A 21892-nucleotide genomic window follows, 5' to 3' on the forward strand; every position below is an offset into this window, starting at 1 on the left:
GGGTGATTTCAGAGGGAGCTGCTTTAACAAGAAACACAGCGTGACACGCAGAGACAGGAGCAGGAGGCGTCCCCATGGTTTTGAAGGAGCCAAAGGAAATGTGGAACTGGGTGACTCGATCTGACATGGCCTGTGCTGGGCTCTGGGCTCGGCCTGGCCCAGACCAGCGTGACCTTTTGAGCTTTGCTTACCCCTACACACTTCTTGGCACTTCGATCTCACACGGCCTTCAGAGTATGTTGTTGATGAGGCACAATTCAGAGGTCAGGGAACAAGCACGTAGAGAATTAGGAGGAATAGCTGCAATCCTACCTGACCTCAGCTCTGATGTGCTTCTCCAAATTGTTAGGCTGGCAACAGAGCCAACTTTCTGCTCTGCTTCCTATTCACAGTGCACTTGTGAAAGCAGAGATTTAGCCATGTTCCACAGGGGATGAGACTTAAAAAAAAAAATATATCACCTCAAAGTCATCTTTGATGTTTAACCAAACATTAGTTGTTATGAGCCTGTTACTTCTGTGTGATTTTCAGTAATTCCAAGAAAAAAAGCAAAGACACTTTATTCGGTGTCTAAATTGCAAGAAGAATCAGCTAAAACCAGTGATCCATGCTATATTTCTCTTGCAACAGAGCTCCCTTTGGATTTTTCTCTAACAGACATTAGAGTAGGTGACTGATTGCTTCCAATGTGTACCTCAAAAAATATGTACAACAAAAGGAATCTCTGGATTAAGGGACCAAAATCCACATTTTCAGCTAAAGGGTCTTCCTCTGAAGCCACAAAATTCAGCTGCAAATGTATCTTCTAGATTCATACTCACTGTAGAACACTTGGGGACAAGAAATCTCACAGCCTAACAACCAAGCTCCACATACAGAAATGGAAACAATCCAGCTGAAATAAACACCGGGAAACAGTTGTTTGTTTGTTTATTTAAGCAAACATAAAACTATCCATTTGCAAATCTTATTAGGTTGGTATAACTTTTGTTTCTATTATTTTTTACCTTTTACCAAGTCTCATTACCTCCCGGGCAGCTGAACAGGTACAAGCAGGTAGAATGACCGGTCCCTTCTTTAGGAGTGTTAGAAAGCTTCAAAATAACAGCATAGCTTGTTGGAATGGACACATACAAACATGAGTTACAGAATGATAGATATATATATTGCACACTATATGTATGTAAACATATATTGAAGTAGGAGAAAACTTAAAAATTTCTCTAGTAATTTTTCAGTAGGCAAGAAGGCGTAATTACGAGGAGACTGCTAAAGCATTTAGAAGGGTATAGTTTATTGGCTCAAGTTCTAGGAAGAGGCTGGTTTTGGTTTTTTTTCTTTTTAATTATTGTTACAGTCTCCTCATTTCAATCTGACAGCATACAGGGACCTCAACATGGCATAAACCTCATTTACTCTCTCGAAAGGCTTTAAGACACTACCAGAACTGTGTGAAGTAAACACCAGCGTCCCCAAGGTGAATGGCAGATTTGAGGAAAAAAAGCTGCCACTAGAACTGGGAAAAGTAGCAAACAGCTGTTTCACTAATCCAAGTACCCTGAAGACAAATGAAACAATCAGCTATGAATTGCTGATGTGATTTCTTACAAGTGCACAATTAAAATTTCTGTAGACTGGAAAAAGTGAGGGTATCAGGGCTATGGGTTTTGAGTATGTATTGTATTAGAACTAGTTCTTTGCTACGTTATGTTCTAAGGCAGTATTTAGGCCGGAAAGTGAAAAAGCTACAAGGGTCAAGATTTAAGAAATACTGTTCATATTTTAAAAATCAACAGGGGCAAATGAATAGCCTCTGTGCTTTTAACTCTCTTGCAGTACCTCCCAGCACTCATTTTTAGGTATTTAAATCTACTCAGCAGCTCTCTTGAGAGGTCCGTATTAAAAGCCTCCCCATTCATTCATCAACATTGTTTAAAGTGCTGTAGGAAGCATAGGAAAGAAACATTACAAACCTCACACACAGCTGAGATGACACTTTAAACAGACGTTTCTTACGCAGACTGCTGCACTGCCTGACTTCTGAACTCATTTCTGACTAAACTTAAAAACATTTATATGCTGTTGATGTTCAATGAAAACAGTTGGAGATGGATGAGCAAACGGTCAGATGAGAGATACCAAAATGTCAGACAGCCTACCGACTGTTGTTGCCATGAGATCCAACAGTCAACATCAGTCTGATAAGCTATCCGACAGGATGGTACAGCCATGGAGATGTCACGACGGTTGGCAACACAAGAGGACATTCAGGCAGGATTGAACAAAATACGTATTCGCACGCCTCGCTCGAGATCTGCCCTCAGCTAACGCAGGGAGGAATCTAACCCGGGCAAGAGCTGATCTGCTTTGTGCTCATATGCCACCTTTTGATAACGCTAATCGAAAGTCAAAGTAATTCCTGTTACTAGGATTAAAATAAAAAAACCACAATAGTTCAAAAATTATGAGAGTAGTAACACATACGCAGTAGCAGTGGAATGGATATCTACTTACTAATTAATATTAGTTATGTACATGTACATTACAGCTGGAACACACACTGATTCATAACCTTTGAAAAGTATCTGACTTGAAAAGCCTATGGTTAAGGTTCTCTAAAGTTCTCTGCATCATTGCTGGGTTTGACATCAAATCTGTTTTCAGCTGGAATCTTTACTCTTCCCCCCTCTCTTCTCCTTCATCGCCCCCGGCGCTGCGATGAGTGGCAAACATCTGAGAAGAATTTACGATAACAGTATCACTAGCTATTTAACTTGCCTATTTTAACCAGTGAGCCATACTTCAAGCCAGTGATATGCTTTCTAGTGCCTTCTGCTAAGTAAGAAGTTCTTAAGAAACAAGGAAAAAAAAAATAAGAACAAAGGGCTTCAGCACCATTTGTGCAGGAAGGATGAGTAAAGCATGCGATTCATGGGATTAAGGCTTAATAAAGAAACTAAAGAAACTGAGCATACAAAAGCGGAGAGGAAAAGAAACAGCTTAAAAAGACTGACACAAGAAATTCTGGAATGATCAAAGATGACTTTATAAAGTTTTATCTTAACTTCATTCTAAATATACAGAATAAAAAACGTCAGCTTCAGTCAGCGCTTCGACATCGATCATCTCTGCTAACATCATGAAGTTTAAGAGGGTGGCTTTTCCAACCGAGAGCACGTGCAATGCAATGGGACACTGGAGAATTCAGATGGAATAGCCTTACCATGAGGGACATGCAACAGTTTGTATCCAATCTGTATTCATTTACATACACTTTGATGGTCTTGAAAGTTAATGGAAAAAAGCAAAACAGCCACCCTTCAAAATAAAAAAAAGTTACCCTTAGGTCAGTCTGAAGTTAAATCAGGAAATGGAGAGCATCAAATCATCATTTTGGGAAGTAATTTGGATGGACAACATTTGTGTTAAACACCATTTAACATCACATTGTCCATCCTGTATAATACAACTCAGACTTATAAAGCATTTATACCTTACCTTAACATTTATAAGTTTGTCAATGAAACGTCTGCTCTAATATCCAAATTACTTTCAAAATTAAATAAAAACTTTGTTAGAGTTGAAAATTATGTTAAAAAGTTTTCCCCCGTTTTGAATAATGCTGATTTTTAAACATATGGAAAGATGTGTCATTTTTCGTCTCTGCTAAAACCCATTTCCAAGGGTTTGTTTTTTTTTCCCAAGCTCATTTGGTTTTTTCTTCAGAGTACATCTTCTGCTGCAGTCGTTTGGCATAGCTTTGGGCCGTGGAGTTGATTATAGATACGATAAAATAACAAACCATGACAATCACCAATTTTTCAAACATCCAGGACAGCCAGTTTTCCCCCTGAAGAGACAAAACAGAAGGAGGAAAATGCAGGTTAGTGGACAGCACAATGGAGAATTCTCCATTTTCTGGGTGAAAGGGAAGAGCCTGACCGCTTTTTGTTATGTAATTGATCAAATCAAAAACAGGAACCAAGTGCAGGCTGACAGGATTCCTGCAGGTCCCTCTGTAAAGCTGACTTTAGTCCCTTGAAAGACAATGCAGGAGGGCTTGCCAAATACACTGCGGGGCAGATGATGAATCCTTGATCGTTACTAGTGTGCTAGTGAAGTGATTTATTATTCCTAGTATTGTTTTGTCTGTGCTAACAATTCATAGAGTTCAGAATTAGCAACCCCTGACTGTCATTCCCTGTCACGTTCATTGCAAAGAAAACAATAAGGTCATTGGTTAACAATGGGCTGTTTTTTTTTTTTTTTTTTTTTTTTCCTAAATTGCATATAGTGTGTTATCTTCCAATTAGTGCCCGATTCTTCTGGTGTCACTAGAAGTTAACGCGATGACCTCGGCAGTCCCACTTCGAGCGTTTTCCACGGTTACTCTCAACTTGTATTTTTTTGTCAAAGGAGGGCAGCAATGCACTGCACAAAAATTACTTCCATGTGCATAAAAGGAATCTGCATATTTAGTTATTCCAGCCTGATCCTCCCTAATTCAGTCTCTTTTGTGGTAAGAAATGGGCAAAGAAACATACCTAAAAGCTACAAGTATTACACGTGAAATGTGAGTTAGATTGATGGATTTTATCTAAAAATGCCTTGGTATCCTAAGGAATTTCATATCAAAGTTGCTCCATCCCCACTGCAAATTCAGGATATGTTTTATAAAATACTTTTTTTTTTTTTTTTTTTTTTTGTATGAAAGGGCACTTCTGCTCCTTTGTAGGACACAAAACACGGTATTTTTCTTTGCCTTTTAATCAACTAAAGGCTTGGGGATTTTGTTTCTCTTATTGACCATTAAGCCACAGATCTTACTGGCTTCTGAAGTATTGATGCTGCACACAGTCTGTTACCATTTCACACGTAAATGCGATTTTTTTCCTACTTAGATTTTTCTTTCAAACTAGGCATGCTAATATAGAGGCAAGACGTGCCATTGACCTTACTTCTTTATTCTGTTTTCTTTATTCTCAAAGAGGTTTAAGTCCAGTTGCATACTATTACAGTATTATTTTTAATTCCCAGGTTGGTTTTAAAATGAGATTTTTATCTGTGCCCCGGGCCACTGCGAGTCTTTGAAAATCAGAATCGAGTTACACTGGTAAACCTGATGAGTCAAAAGACAGCTAGAGAAGGAAAAAATTAATCAGGGAGGGAGGCAGAGAGAGGTACTTACCTGTGGCATGCCACTGTCTGATTTGTGGTGAAGTTTTATCCTCTGAGCTTCCAAATATTCTTGAAATGGCTTCTGAAGAGAAGGACCTATACTTGGAATAGCACTGATGCAAAGTTCATCCCAGAGAACAAGGCAAAATAGGGGAGAAAAAAAACAAAAACAAAAAAACAAAAAAAAATATTTTTTTTTTCCAACTTACCACTTTGACTCAAACAGAACAAAGTTCAGACTGAGCTACAGCTCAGAAGGGCATTGCTACTTGAGAAAATAGATAACCACGAAATAAAGTGTATTTCATCTTTTTATCTGATACTTTTGAAAGGGACATATTTCCCCAGATCCTCAAAAAGTGCTTAAAAATAAAAATATTTCAGAGCAGACCAGTGACAATACACTGCTGGTAGCACAGAAAGAAGCTGTGAGCTGGAGCATTTCCTTCCAAGCCAGGGAGAAGCCAGCTGAGGCTGTGCACTGGTGCAGTGCTGAGAATCAAATGAATGACTTCTCAGAAGTCCCACATTTATCACCAGCAGTTCCTGTAAGAACTGGTTTGAACCGATTAATAAGGAAATGACTTGTGCTTGTGTCATCCCTCAGTTAAAAAAGAAACTGCTCGCCCTATGACTTGCCCCTATCTTCTCAAAGAAGACGGCCCCTTTCTCAAACTAAGTCCTTATTAGGACAATCTGTGCGTCATCCTTACCCAAAAAGAATGCATTAGCAAATTCTGCAGGCGCCTCCCACCAGTCAGTGATTAACAAAGGAACAAAGAAGGAACTATGAACCCTGGTCTGAATCATGCCATGGTTTATGGCAGATGACTTGCACAAAAGCTACAATACGTTACTAAACACCTTGTTCTTACATTAAGGTTATAAAGATCCCGGGTCCGGTTTTGGAAGAACCCTCTCCCACCTCTTGCACGGCGTAAAGGTGTTGGCACGGGACAGACTCGGGCAGCCTCCAACTTCCATTCTGCAAATACCACAGCCTGTCCAGGCTTTCACCACAGACAACCCAGGTAACTCTCCTGTAAATCCATACACCGTGCTGCTATCTAGCAGGAGGCCCAAGGAGCTTCAATAACTGTCATGACACTTTAAAATAAAAATACTTAACTACCAGACAGCTGAAACTGCCACTAGCAACACCACCAGCTGAGCTGGTGTGGTGAGAACACAAGCACAACCCGAAGGCTCCCAAGGTCTGATCCACATACAAACACCAACACTCCAAATCCCAGCCACAGGAGAGTTCCCATGACTGACAAACACCATTTTAATTTGAAATAGAACCCAGATTAATTTTTTTTAAAATTTATTTTAAAGAAATTAAATACGATCTTCCACACTAAAAAAGTCACCTAAATTTCAACGCCTCGGTTTGGTTCTTTACACTTCTACTTCAGGGAGGAATCAGACAGCCAGATCCACATAGACAGTTTAACAAACTGATCATCTCCTCTCCGAATGACTGCGGGAAAGCTGGAGCTTCAAAATTATTTTCCTCAGTCTCCTGATTTGACACAATATTCTCTTTTCCAGGCTAAAGCCCAGTTAAAAACCAGCAGCTTTCTAATCTTAAAAAATTCATTAAAATGCACAAACCAAAGAAACAAAGTAGCTCACTCTCCTCCAGTAAATCTATTTCCTTCAATAGCCAGGGGCAAATAATTTTTCTGAACATATTCAGAAGAAAAAGATTGCTTCCCTCATGATTCACCATCACGATGATACAAATGGGTGAGTAAATTCTGTGTCTGGACTGGTAAAATTTCAGGAAAAAAAAAAAAAAAAAGCAGAGACTAAAGCACATCTATTACACATTTTACACAGGAGTCTGAGAACTTCTACGAATGATTTCCAGTTTTTCAGAACCGTCCCTCACGAAGCTGACTCTTCGCGGTAAAAATTCTCCTAATGACTCGCCGATCAGTACGAGTCACAGTTTTAAAAATGAGTTACATTTTGAGGTTTCTTTTCTTTTTCGGGTGACATTTGGGAAGCCCAGAAAACCTACTGAAAGGTAATTATTTACTTTTAAACTTCTGCATGATTATGAAATGAGGAATATTTAAATTATGAGAGATGAATGATTAACAGAATGGCTGTTCAAATGCCTCCATGTTTTTTTCTGAAAACTAAGTCAATGCCCAATTAGCATTAAACAACAAGAACAAAGACATGAAATCCAAGTTCAGGCAGCTTGAAGAGATCCTGATGCATCAACACTGTATTTCAAAATTTTTTTTCACTAAAAATATTGAGCTTTTTTTTTTCTTTTGTGAGCATGACTAAGAATTAAGTGCACAACATTCATTTTATTAGAGCTGGTTTGAAGAACTAAAATCCTGAATGCGAGGAGCTTGGCTTCAAAAATGTGCAAAATATTGCAGACTTCTCAGACACTTTAATACTGAAAAAAGGGCATAAATTTAAATATGGAGCAAATTGAAACAAGGTAACATCTAGAAAAAATCACAAATCCACAGTACTAGGAATAAAATTCTTGAAATCCCATTTCAGGACAGTGTCGGTTATTTGTACTCTTTTAACAAAATTCAATCATTTAATCAAGCAGCTAACACGTGTCACCTACTATCCAAAGTGGAGACATAATTTTAGATCTAAAAGTCTTAAAAAATCAGTTTTCATTTCATTTAATTACAAACGAGTGCTATCTCCCTGCACACCTAGTGAAGTTCAACTCACTAACCCCGTTCTTACCCAAGGAGGAGGGGGAAGACAGCATAAATTTTCAGGGATTACACTCCAAGCCGAGGCAGGTACACAGGCAGGAGGAAGAGATTTGCATCATAATTCTGCACCACTTAGCAATGAATTTCAGATACACCTTCAAAAGGCTGCTGCACTTTCAGGAGTCTAGTTGCAAACCACAAGTGTATTTACACATCCGACTGAAGAAGGGAAGATGCTAGAAGATAACCCTGTTTGTAGAATAATCTAAAAGCAATTCCCTGCATTTTCCTTTGAGAATCAAGCCTATTGTCTTTCAAATAACGAATATGAAAGGATAAGAAAATAAAAGGACCATAGTGCACAACAGAACTCAGCTCATCCACACTTTGTAGTCTCTATCTGCCAAACCAAAACACACAAAACCCCACAAACACACAACCTGCTCTCCCTTCTTAAAATATAGGTCTTGGTGAGATGCTTAAAGACTTCAAATTTATTTATTTTTTTTTTAAAAAAAGGTCATTCCCTAGAAGTTATCTATCAAAATAAGCAATGAAATATATTTCAGTAGTTAATATCGTTGTTGTTAATGAATTTGCAGTTAATCAGCAACAAGGATGCACTCCTTGCAGGAGAGGTGCTGTTTCTTGTGTATTCTGTCCTTTCAACAAAACTTACTTGAAAAGCAGAGACCAGCTATATTTCAACCATGAGACTGAGAAAAAAAGTGCTTTGGATTGAATTTCCCCCCCCCCCGGAAAAACAACCTCGAAGAAATTTTGATTCAAGAGAAATTTTAGAAACAGTTAACACTAAACACCATTTTTTGTTTTAAGTCATTCTGATTCTCTGCTAAAATTGAATTTTTCACAAAGAATTGAAACTGAAAACACAATTCCAATAAATTTGTATTAGCCTTTAAAATAATTAAAATCATAAAATTTCTGTAAAAAACATTACTTGCAGTCTAATACTACAACATAAACATCCATTAAGAATTTTGCTTCACTGAACAAAACTGTTGAAGTGTTTTCAGAAGTATTACCTCATATTTGTAATTAAACAAATGCATCTTTATTTTTTTTATTTAAGAGCTATGATTTCTATCCAAATGAAAAATTATATAGCTTTTTCCCCCAGCAAAACAATTTCAAAAAAAAAAAAAAAATTCACATCTATTTGAAACACCACACTGCAGAGATTCAGCAAAGTTGTTTCAGTTTTAAAAAGTTTAAAAATTACACCAACTATGTGCAGATTCTGACATGATGACTCCGAAAACTTCTATTCCAGTTACAGCAAAATTGTGTTTATTAAAACACACTTTACGATTTCTTGATTTGCTTTTCCAAGAACAACTGTCAAAAGTTGATCCTCAAATGCGTGTCACTAGTCATGAAGTGGTAGGGAAGATTTTTGGAAAAATTATCTTTTTAACAGAATCTTTGGAACCACGGGTGGGAGTTTTCTCAAAGGGACGTGGATGAAGCATCAAACCGAGGGTGGGGGGAATATTTTCCCTCTGCCAGTTTAACAAAAACTAGAAAGCTATTCAATACTCCAGTCAACTGCGTTTTTAAATACTTATTTAAAACCATTTAATCATGATATTTTCACTTTTGAAAGGTATGTATCTCACAAGATATTTAAGAGCATAATAGGTTACTCCTGAGTTATTGAAATTTCATAATTTATGCTTTTAGTTTGTGAACACTCTGATAATTACAAGCTGTGCTAAATGCTGAAGTACAGTTCTCCATCAAATGCTGCACTTTGGTATCACTGCACTAACATCTCACCAAAACAAAAATAATTTATCAGTCCAAGATTTAGTATATAAAGTTCCTATCTTATAAAAACACATGGGTATATTTGCCTACTTTTCCAGAGAGAAATGTTAGAATTAGCCAGTATTTTCAGGAAACACTCAAGCTGTCCTTTTAGACCTGCATTTTAGGAACATTAATACAGTGGGGTTTTTACTGCTAATTAAAGTTTCTCATTTGTAAGAGGCCTCTAACAGCAAGGGATGATTAAGCAGCTGATTAACTCTAAGCAGTTCTTAAACTCCATTTATTCTGATGGAAATTAAAAATGTAAATAAGAACTCCAGTGGCATTCAGTTCTGAATTTTACACTCTATTCAGCAGCTCATATGCGCCACGGGAATCAGGTTCCCCCAATTGCGATGATCATGAAACATTAAGTACTGCAGGTTTAAAACCTTGGAAGTCTTATTTTATCATGGAAATAATAATCTGAAGGGAAATGAGAACCACAATAATTGAATAGATGGTGCAAACAAGCTGCCAGGCTCCCAGGCTGAAACACACCGAAGCCCTGCTTGGAAAGGTGATGCAACAGTGAGTCACAACCCCATTTTATGGATGATTTCTCTAATATCCACAGCTGTTAATTTGGAAAAACCGTTGAACTGTTAACACGGGGCCTGATCCTGTCAGGCTCTCTGGCATGTACACTTTGTCCTCGTCCGGACCCTCTCAGGGTCTGGGGACAAACAGCATCGTCCGTTTTGCTCAGATTCAGCTATCTGGGCTAGTCCAGCTACAGAAAAACATCCTCTTAGGAAATGCCAGCACTACAATTCAAAATGAAGACAACAGCGACATAATTTTTTGAAACAACAGAAAACCAAAGTAAGAGGAAAAAAGCATTGTGCGTTTTGTCAGCACAAAGGCTGCACACACTCAGTATCTCACCCTGCCATCCCCGAGCAAGCATGGCCCAAGGCCAGAGATTATCTCCTTCTAGAAAAAAAACGGAGTTAAGTGGCACTGAAGAATGTCACAAACGACAGGGAGTGCGCTGGGATGGACTCTGCCCTCCCAGTACCTCCAACTCTTTTAAAAATCATTTATTTAAATCAGACAAGCTATCGACAGCTAGGCCACAGGGCCAAAAGCAAAGGGCTCCACCTTCTAAACAATTATGCAAAACATCATGAAATCATCACACCCAACACCCCGTCCTCCCACACTGAATTTCTCTGTGTTAGATTCACATTTCTCCACTCCCCTGTAAGGACACAAGAAAAATCCATCCTGCAGGTCCAAAGCATTCTGGAAGAGGCACCATATTTGGTTATTTTAGCCATCTCTCCCTCAAAAGAAACTGGAAGATTTGCTCCAGCATGGTATCAGCTTCTTTGAAAGTCAGGTATTTTATCCACCATTGAAAACCAGATTTCAGTGCAAATATTTTTATGCCACTGGACAACAGCAAAGCTGATTAATTCACGTACTGTGTTCCCTGTCTAAACAGAGCACCTTTCTTCCAGCAAGTTATCTGAACTTCAATGGTTAATTTTTTTCCAGACAGTGATCTAAACAGGCTTAACGGTTAGTATTTTAATGAGCTGTCATTTCCTGTGCTGATAAAGATTCTCACAGTATTTAAACCATCCATTTCCCCGAGGCTCCGCCAATACCAGGACTCTGCCCGGTGACTCAGGGGAGCCTGAGGTCCCGCCTGACTCAGCCCTGACAGAGGATGATGCTGCAGCAAACCTGGACCCTGGCTCAGGAGGGACATTCACAGCAAAACCTGGGCTCCCAGGCACGGAGGGAGCAAGCCCAGCCTTCAGCTTCTAGCACCGGCACTTGGGCCTCGGGACTTTTGGTGAAACTCAGATGTTATCTGCGTTCAGTGTTCTGAAATTGCAGAAAATAAATCTGGTTTATGGTCAGGATCAACAGAAACATTTGGGGGGTTAAAAGGCTACTTGGCAGGCCCACTTGCTTTACGGGACGAAGAAAGAAGCTATCTTATTTGAAGATTACTAAGCTAAAACTGTTACAAGTTTGACGTCATTTATACCTGGAGCTACACTCCAATACCCACATTAACCAAGCTGCCTGCAAAACATTTTTTTTTTTTCCTTAGGACATTGTTATGTTAAAATCAATGCTTTCAAAAATAGCAATCACAACATCTCTGAACTGCTGGTTCTTAACTCTGCTCGATATTGCTCTTTGTAAGGAAACTTTTATTCGTGTTTTAAAGATATATTTTTTGCACACAATTTAGCAAACAAAGCTTGCTTGTTCGGACTTAAATCCTACAAGCCTTTTGCAAATAAACTTTTATAATTCTGTTGTGATCCACTGGAAGGTTTTCAACACCAAAGCTCCTCAGATTTCATCCACATCTTTGTCCCTTTCAAGACACTAAAGCCTTTCCTGTGCAGAGCTGATGTATTGTGTAGAGGGTGTACTAGGAGGGCAGAGTCCCACAGGTTTCTGACACACCTGTGGGAGGCAAGCCATTGATTTATTGTACCAAGAAATGTCAGGTGTATTGGCACAACCTTCCAGAAGCGTTTCTCTCAGGAGATTTCTGAAGTCACTGCTCAGCTATCCATGTTCTCAGCCACTTCAGGTTATTTTTGCTTGAATTCTCCTACACAGGTCTTATTTAAAATACTGACTGGAACCCATTTTTCAAAATATCCTTTAATGAAGACGCCAGTTCAACAGGATAGGAACTTCCTGGCACACCTGTGAACCCAAGGTCCACCCGGTCAGGAGGGGCAGTTGGCAGGTTGTGCCTGGCTCCTCTGATGCTGCTCTGCCCCGAGCAGAGCGATGAGGAGCAGAGGAGATGAGCTGGTGGAGGCCACACTACATGGCCAAACCCTGCTGAAGTCCCCCCAAAAAACCCAGGCAATCACATGGTACCATGTGAATCCAAAACCGGGCTCTTCCCACCCCAGGCCAAGTGATTTCTGGTGCAGCCCTTTTCCTCACTGTAGCTTCTTGATTTATATTCTAAATAACCTAAACATATACTGTAAATTATTTTTTTTAAAAAAACATACCATCTTTAAGCAAAGTTTCCAGTTCCCTCAGTCACCATGATTTCATTTGTCCTTTTTTTGTGAACAGAACATCACGCTCCTCACAAGAGTCAACTGAGATTAAGTTGTGAAGCAAAGAATTACGGCACCATAAATAGCAGCAAACTGGTTTGTCAAGGCAATGGTTCAAGTACCTGTTACCAAGAAAACTGTTTTTCCTTTAAGACGTGCAAATCACTCAAACCTGCCCGCACAGCTGGTAAGCATGACAATTTGTTCCACAGAAACCACCAGGTTAAGAAACCCTTCAGTCACACTGATATTTTGGGGTAAATTTGCAGGTCTGAGTTTGTTGAGTTACACTTCACGCCGTTAACATGTCTCACCCACAGCAAATTAACTTCTAAAAACCTGCGCAAGTGCACAATTTTTTTAACATGCGTTTCACTGGCTTTTATTTAAGCTTCAAATTAGTTTATGGACCCAGTTCATTAATTGAATAGATAAGTCTCTGCTTCTGTTAAAATCAGCAAGGCGTCACTTGCTACAGGCAGCGGTTGACTCATTTTGCTAAGATGGAATACCTGGTGTGTGGGGCACTTCTCCATGTTCATGCCTCCCCTCTGAGTAACTATCTCAGCCCCTCTAATTAAAACATTGCCCAGCCTGAGTTAATGATAAACTTAACAAAAAATTTGTCCAAAACAGACGCAGCTGTACCAGTTGTCACTGAAGGTCAGATGCTTCTGAGGGAAAGGCCACGAGCTGCCTAATGCTATATAAAACACGTTTATAAATTTTTTAGATGTCTACTGAAGTTCTGGAGTTAACTCATCTTCACAAAACACGAACAGAGCGTGCTGAATTAAAAAAAAAACCCAAACACCCTGTATTTTTTTTCTTTCTGAACATTTATCCGGAATTGATGGCAGACAGTTTTGCAGATGGTGTGTGCTTTGAGAACTATTCCTTTTAGTAGTTTTCTGTGAAATTCTTAATCCACATTTTAAACTGCCACTTCAAAGAAAAAATGTGATTGTGCTTAAAAGCAATATGCTTAGTGTGACTCCATAAACAATCCTGCAGCTGTAGGTTAAAAAAATTAAAAAGGAAAGATTTAAGAGCCAGAAGAAAACCCACAACGCACATGATCATTAAACATTTCAAATGGGCTAGGTTTGGCCTAAAACCAGCATTAAAGTATTTCACATGGATGATCACTAAGTTAAACTCTTCTTTAAGTGACAGAATACAAGCCAACACTCTTACACACCATCTTTCCTCACAAAACCTTAGGCACAGAATAAAACCCGAGAGAAAACATTATCCTGTTGTAGCATTTTAGAGAGCAACAACTTTAAACTATTAACTGGTAGAACAGGTTGATAATTACCAGCCCCATGCGAGCTACCAGTATCTCTGTAATCCTCCTCAGCTTTGTTTTCAAGAGTCCTGCTGGCTTCAGCTTCTTAAATCCACCCTTGTCCTTGTTCCTTCTAACAAGGCTCAGGGAGCAGGGCTGCCATGTGCCTTGCTGCCAACCACCACCCAGCCTTCTTACCTTTATTTCTGCACACTAGCTGCCATTACTGTTTTCAAAATTTTTGGGGTAAACAGCTTCTTAATTTCCTGCCACATTTTCTTTTCCTTTTCTTTCTATATTTAATTAATATAAGGAGTATTTTATGATCCTTTTGTAATGGAGATCTAGACAAAACAGTAAAATCATATTACCCTAAATTATATTAAAAAAGGCTGGTTGTGGCAGGCTTAGTGTGCAATGCCAGCAGCATCCAGTAACAGAAGTAAACAACTGTTGAGCTGTGGGCAAGGTCTGCAGGTGAATCATTTTTGCTTTTTGGCCAAGACTCAAGTAGTTATCGAGAAATTCTCTTTGGCTTACAAAATCAAATATTCTCAGACTTTATCTCATAACTTAATCTTCTGTCTAGATTTCGGTTATCCTGTGTATTAATATGTTCATTATTTTAAAGTATTGTGCTTAGACATTTCCTATTGTGTAAGAGCAATATCTCAGACCAAAAAAAAAAAGTCTTAAGTCATTGTGTCAGATAGAATTTGATTAAAATAAAGTTACCGACCATTAAGCAGAACTATATTTTAATTTAATAATAAGGGATTTAATGCAAGCTATTGTTTAACATGGTTTATAGTCCACTCTAGAAGAAATTGATGAGGTAATGCTAGCAGACAGCTTGAGAAAAGTCAAGGATACCAGGACATTCCAAAAATCTTACTGTCTCCCGAGAACATTTTTTAACTCTGACATCAACCATCTAATAAAATCTGAATCCAGCAGAGGTCTTGTGAATGCATTCGAAGTAATTTGATGCAAAATTATCTCCAAGACAGATGAAGTAGGAAAAAACTACTAGTTTTGGCTTAAAGATTTTCAGGAAAGTAAATCTTTGGAAATATACCTGACCTAGCAGCAGTGCAGATCAACAGCTACTAGAAAATTGTCTAGTGTGACCAACACTAAGAAAACCTAACTAATGATGGTTAAAACTAGCCAGATTTCTCCTTTTTTTTTTTTTTTTTTTTTTTTAAATAATGTTCTAAGCAACAAATGAATTTTGAAGTTGGTTACAAACCAGACACCCAATCAGAAGATCAGGAAATTATAAAGTCAGGATTTGTTTCATTAGTCAGATGCCCTAGAATGTTTCTTCTGATGCTCCTTTTGCTCTGTATAGCATTACTACTTCAAGTTTACATATTTTAAAAGGAATTCTTTCCAGACATTCCTCTTGAAACTGTTCTTGAGGAGTGTGGATTTCTGGATTTTATGTGAAAATAGTTATTACAGTTTGGAGAGCAAAGCGTCAATCACTCTGCCCCATATAACAAGTGAAAGGCCTTGGAAAAGTAGAAAAACCTTAGAATTGATTTTACAGATCCATAAGGTATCTAGTTAAAAAAAAAAAACCAAACAAACGAAACACAAACCAACCCCCCCCAACAATAAGGCTTTCTATTGAAATGTTAGAGACTCACATTTAAAACTTCAAGCCTGCATCTCTGACATGAATCTGATCAGTGTACTGAAAACAGGCAGCAGCTTTCCCCCCCCAAGGACACAATTGCTCCTTGAACCATTAAGCATGATTTTTTTGATGAAATCCATATGATTTGATCTAGTTGCCTACACTTAAATTAATTAAGTCGCACGCTTAGTTCGCATTCAAGCAGCTTATGAAACTTCTGCATGGTTAGAGAGGCACAGTTGCAACATTATTTGCTGGATTACCAGGCAGAAAATGTTAACGTCAACAATGGATTTTAAAATTACACAGAATTTCATGACTGAACAGGTAGATATGAGGCAAAAATCTAGCACGTGTTCATCAGTGTCCAATCTTCACTCAAACCCACTGAGGCAACATGTAAGAATGTTGTTTTAATTGTATTTTTTCCCCACCTTCCCTAACTGTTGTTGGCTGGGTTTTTGCTAAGTTTTCTTGCTTTAAACTGGGATTTTCACTTAAAAACTAAAATAGTCATCCGTTACTAAAGAAAATTTAAAAAAAAAAAAACAACCCCGACTTTCTCCAAATAGGAAGTTTACCCACAAAACCTGCCATTTCTGCTATGAAAAATCAAGTTTAATATAGTGGAGATACAACTCTACACACCAAATTTCTCACACTGACATTTTATGAGAGATTTAGTATTTTAAATGTATAAAGTAGTTGAGATTATGGAAGATGTTTATTGTCATCTTGGGACACTGCATAAATCACAACAGTTCATTTTTTGTCATAGGATCATACTACAACATTGAAGAAAGTCCATAAAAATCCAGTCTATTTGCAGCTAAAAGTGTAGGGATCTATAACTGGAGGAGCTGTATCATATTTCTGGGTGAAAGTTAACCATGAGTACTATATACTCAGGCCATCTGACCTTCAGTGCTATTATGTTTCTTGAAGTACTCGAAGCTCTTGAGGTGAGGAATGAAGTTGCAAACAAGACCTAAATTACGTGTTGGCCAAAGCCTGTACTTCGAAGCACAGCACAATTTTCAGCACATCTAGCTTGACTCCCTCCAGTATTTTTCCACTTAATGAGCAAAGGTATTACTCTGTTAAAGAATTACTCACCCAATTAGGGACACCATCTGCTCCACTATATGTTTGCTGAATGTTATAATAACGAACAGTTTCTGTAGGAAGGAAAACATCAGTTAGAGAAACATTTGATCTGAAGGGAAGCAGAGACAATGGGGTACAACAATTTATGTTCCTTTCCAATCAGACAGCTTCTCCAGTCCTCAGTTTTCCCTTCTCTTCTCTTTCAAGATCTTTTATTTTTCGATACTCTTCAAAAAGAAGCAGGAGAGAGCAAAGCCGTTTACTTTATTATTCTATTTCCTCACAGACTTAATTTCTTGCAATGTTTTTGTAGCCTGTGTTACTAACCATTCGCATCCTCCCCAAACTTAAAATTCCCAGAAGCTCAAGGTCACTTTACTCCGTCAACAATGTTTTAATGGAAAAAGTCATCACTGTGCACAAAAATTCACATCCCCTTACACAAACACATGTACTTAAAGCTCACAGAAGTGAAAAATAATGTATCTTTTACTCCCCTAGTTGATGTGCTTCAGACAAACATAAAAAATACTTAGTGAAGAACAAAGTAAGAGCCACTGGGTACGTGTCTGTTTGCAAAGCTGAGACTGTCACTCTCGAATGCAACAGACTATTTGGAACAGAGTAATTTCAATAAAAGAAACTTCTTGTAACACATCGCTTTTTTTTTTTTTTCCCCAGAAAATCCAAATGTCCACAATATTTTTTTTCTAACTTATTCTTCCTTCTCTTCTAACAATTGAAAATTTTGTTAAAATACCCTTTGCTAATTCTACTTTTGTCATATTTGACAGCTTGTTCGTTTGCAAAGAGTGAGCAAGACGGTGTGCAGATGTGTACACACACACAAACTGTTCCCACAGTTCAAACATGATCTAACTGCAGTCACTAGTCTGGAAAAAAGGGATGTGACTAGAACTACACAAAATGATTTTGTGGGCCGGAGGAAGAGGCCAGTTAAAAGCAGTTCCAGGATGGCCACTGTACCAGAGTCACTCGCTTCCTGTCTAGAGAAAGATTTAATTAAAAGCCTTTTCCATGACTCTTACATTTCCTAAATCCCAAATTGCAGCATTATCATTACAAAAATCAAGGCTATTGCACAAGAGTATGCTTGAAATCCGGCATCGCAGAAAAGAGAACTCCAATAGCTAAACATATTACAAAATAAGATGATTTACCAACTGCACAAGACACTGGGAAATATTTTTTCACTTACATTTGATCTGAGTGTGGAGCGTTATAAATTACATAGCAAACATTCTGCTAAACAAGACAAAATAATCAAAGAAATATTACACAAATACTATTTTACTTTTCTATGTTGCCAGAACGAATTCTAACAGTACACTGAGTTAAAAGCAGAAAGATTAAGGTAATGGAGAAAAAGTTGTTCTATCACAGTAAATAAGAGAATTTTCTGTTTAAGGACCGTGCAAAGTAAAACAACCATCTACAAAAAGATGGGAATTAAAAAAAAAGGGTTGAAGATGGAAACCTTCAGGGCAAAAGAAAGATTTTTAAGCAGTTTGATGGGGGTAATGGACAAGTAATTTTATACCACTGATAGCTTCTGCTGTTTTAATGTAGTGACAAAAGATTTCCAGGCAAGACAGCTACAGGCATGGCACCAGTTCTGTGGGGATGCTTCAAAAAAACCCCAAGCCCCAGCTGAAAATAGTGGTTCTAATCCTTACAAATAGAGGATGATGTGGTTCGTGACACAGCACTAACCACACTGCCACCGGTAAAGAATCACCAGGGAACCAATACTTCATCTTTCAGGGGACAAAATGGTGACACGTTTTAAAAGCAAGACTCCAAAGTTTTGACAGCAACTGGAGATTCTCATCGCCAGATTCAGAACATCCAGTAAGGCTCTGCGTTAGCAAGAAAAACTGGACACGCTCTGAAATCAGGCTCTTATAAAATAATACAGACTGAGGACACCAAAAATTTCCAACTGTGCTGGAAAACGATGGACAACACGCCCTTAGACATACCCTCAGATGCCTTCTGCAGGGCCTGGGCGTGGGGTTTTCTCTGTACATTCAACACAGATAAAAGGGAGCAATTAAAAGTGCTGCTTAACCAGTAAAGGCTAGTTGCAGCGCTCTTTGAAATGAGCATTTGTTACCAAAAAGGCAAGTTCATTATGAGTACGAAGTCCTTTCAGTCTGGTAAAAACCCTAGGTAAATAACTTGGCTAACCACCAATTTCCTGAGTGGTGTAGGCAGCGAGCTCATTAGTTTGTAGCTATAAATTATTCAGTTGCCTCAGTTTTGAGCACACGAAGCCTAGCAGATCCTTTATTGTAATACCTTTGCATCAAATTAATTTCCATTACTTCAGGTCAGGAAGGGAGACTCCACAATTCATTACAAAGTAACACAGTGCAACAGTCAAATAAAATAAAATTTAAAAAAAAAAAAAATAGTCGTCTTCACCCCAGAGCCTTAATAAAGGAGCTGTAGTACTTGCCTGGATGTGCATTTTAATTACTGCTTTCCCAATCAAGGTTGCACCAAAGAAGGTCCAGAAAGGAACCAGAAAGTGTCCACATGTTATCCCGGCCAGGTCAAACAGAGGGTTTGGAATCTATGAAGCGCAGGGGAAAGAAGTTCTTGAATTGCAGCACTCACTTAGATGAACATGACTTTGAAACTTTGAAAAATGAACATTTTCCCCTTATTCAACTTGATCCAAAACTCTTGTGTCTTAATACTTACAAAAATGTTAATGTCGCACCACATAAGTCTCTGGGATTCAGCTAGACAATGTCCCAGACAATTCCATTCTCATGGTCCCTTTCTTACCCCTGGATTTTAAAAAAGCTAACAGAAAGTTTTCCATGTGAAATGCACAGAAACCACAGTAAAGCCATTTTGAATGATTTATCAAATTTTCTCACTGACAAGCACATCACTCTTGGAAGCCAGTGTCCAAAATGATCCCCAGTGATTTCCATTTGAGAAAGTACATTAAAACTGGCATTTATAGTCATATGTATCCAGTTTAAGAGCACTGATTAGATTTTATTAACCATATGCGTTTCATTTAAAATTAAAAGATTTTTTTTTTTATTTTATTGTTAAAACTGTTGGCTTGACGTTTGGTATTGTGACACTATCTGTAAAATATTTTTTGACATTAAACCAAGAAAGTATCCAAATTCCAACCTTTCACACTTCTCACGCTGTACAAGGGCAGACTGTCTGGGTGAACACACGGGGCAAGTGTAATTCACAGTAGCAGTGTATTACTGGGCTAATATCCTGCAGTATTTGTCTTGTTTTGTTACACAAACAAATAAATAAATAGCCTGGATTGTTAAAGACCATCTAGGATAGCAACTCTGCAGCTGACTGAATGGAAATCTGAAATCTGTGAGAAAGCTTATGAGGGTTATACTTAGCTGCTACAGACTAGCAATTCAAATTTATGAGCATCCACAGCACCACCTGCAAAGGAAGAAATCTGAAACGGTCTCTAACCATGCCCCGAAACGGTCTCTAAACATGCTCCACTTCAACTAAAATGATTCTTTACCTCTGACAGCTGTCTTAGGCATAGGAGGCTAGTAAATTATTTACTTAAACCACAGCCAGATAATTTTGTGCTTCTGAGCCAAGTCTGCTCTAGGTCTCAAGCATGTTCTTTGTTGGTTGGTCTAACATGGTTTGTTTTGTTTTGTTTTGTTTTGTTAAGTTCACAGTAAATTTTAATTACTGCATTACTATCACCATTGGGGGAGCAACACGCTCTAGGTGGGGGTAACTGTGAAGATCATCAGTACATTAAACATATCACACTAAAAAGTTACTCAACAAGTCCACATTAGGATATATTAGCAGGCCCGTGAGGTTTTCTGTGTTTTTGAAAAAACACATACACATGGCACTGAGAGTTGCCAAAAAAAAAGCCCACAAAGGCAGGAGGGCAAATTCTCACAAGTCACAGCAAGGATCTTCCAGGGCTAATTCTTGCTTTGTTTCCTCCCCAGAGCTGCCTTTCCATAGGAAATAATCTCCAGACAACAATATGGCTTCTTATTGCCACTAAACAACATTACATTCAGTTGATTTCACTGAATAAACTTGCAAAGTTTTAAATTCAATTTGATTGTGTTTTTATGGAACATTTAGAAGCCACTGCTCGACAGACAACCACCTGCAGCTGGGACAGTCGTTGCCATTTTACAAGTTCCCTAATCATACAAAATACACCCAACCAAAATACTCTTTAAAACCCAACAGTAAAATATCAATTATAAGAGGGGAGAAGTAAAGGAGACACCTTCCAGCACACAGAGAACCAGCTACAAGCAAGAGAAGCCCTGAAACAAAACCCTGAAGCTCATGGGGGAACACACGTGGAGGGCTGCCCTCCTCACAGATGCAACAAGAAAAAAAAAAAAAAACACCATAGCTTTGAATCCGTGTGCTTTTTCAGTGCCTCACCCTTTTACTGCTACTCTGCAGTTAATTCTGTAAACACATTTACAAATCCCCAAGTGTACTGTGGTGGATTCATGGTTCCTCATCCCTCCCCCAACCAGGGCAGCCTATATAAGCAAAAGGAAGCTGGAGCTCAGAGTGCTCTGAAGAACAGGGCAGCAAGTAGGTAAGAAGTTAAGCAAATGTTGAAGTATTACTAAGCAGGAACTACGAAGAGTTTACACATCACCTCTCGTGTTTACCAACTCTTTTCCTCACGGTCTCCATTTATCCACACTTCCCCTTGTCCAGCCGCTCTGGTAACTCATCCCTGTCATCTACAAGCTGTTGTTCTGATCACACAAGACAGACAGACCAGCCTATGCAGGGATGGCTCACAAGATGGTGACTAGAGAGTAATGAGTCAGAGACAGTGAAGGAGCAGCCCACGAGCTTAGTGGACGGAAAGATTTAAAGAACAGCTTGTAACCTATGTCTCCACTCTAAATATTAAGACAGTTCAAAAGGTTAGTAAATAGAGGTTGTATGCCAGCAATTGTAATCAGATTAATTCTTTCCAGCTAACACAGGTTACTTACATTTGAGTATTTACATTTGAGCAAATAGTTAGCACTGT

The 21892-nt window shown here is 38.5% G+C and overlaps 1 protein-coding gene across 3 annotated transcripts in view; it reads right to left on the reverse strand.

The window, feature by feature from the left end:
• Window positions 1–3022: 3022 nt before the first annotated feature.
• VMP1 (vacuole membrane protein 1) overlaps window positions 3023–21892 on the reverse strand; it is a 68572-nt gene continuing 49702 nt past the window's right edge. For all 3 annotated transcript variants that reach the window (XM_074922599.1, XM_074922600.1, XM_074922601.1), the window contains exons 10-13: window positions 19301–19417; window positions 16828–16889; window positions 5189–5291; window positions 3023–3850 (exon numbers count right to left, since the gene is read on the reverse strand). In XM_074922599.1, coding sequence (XP_074778700.1) covers window positions 3707–3850; window positions 5189–5291; window positions 16828–16889; window positions 19301–19417 — 426 coding nt within the window. In that variant the 3' untranslated portion in view covers window positions 3023–3706. The remainder of the gene's footprint in view (window positions 3851–5188; window positions 5292–16827; window positions 16890–19300; window positions 19418–21892) is intronic.

Source organism: Athene noctua, chromosome 19 (assembly GCF_965140245.1).
Source record: "Athene noctua chromosome 19, bAthNoc1.hap1.1, whole genome shotgun sequence".
In the NCBI taxonomy this organism is placed as follows: Eukaryota; Metazoa; Chordata; class Aves; order Strigiformes; family Strigidae; genus Athene; species Athene noctua.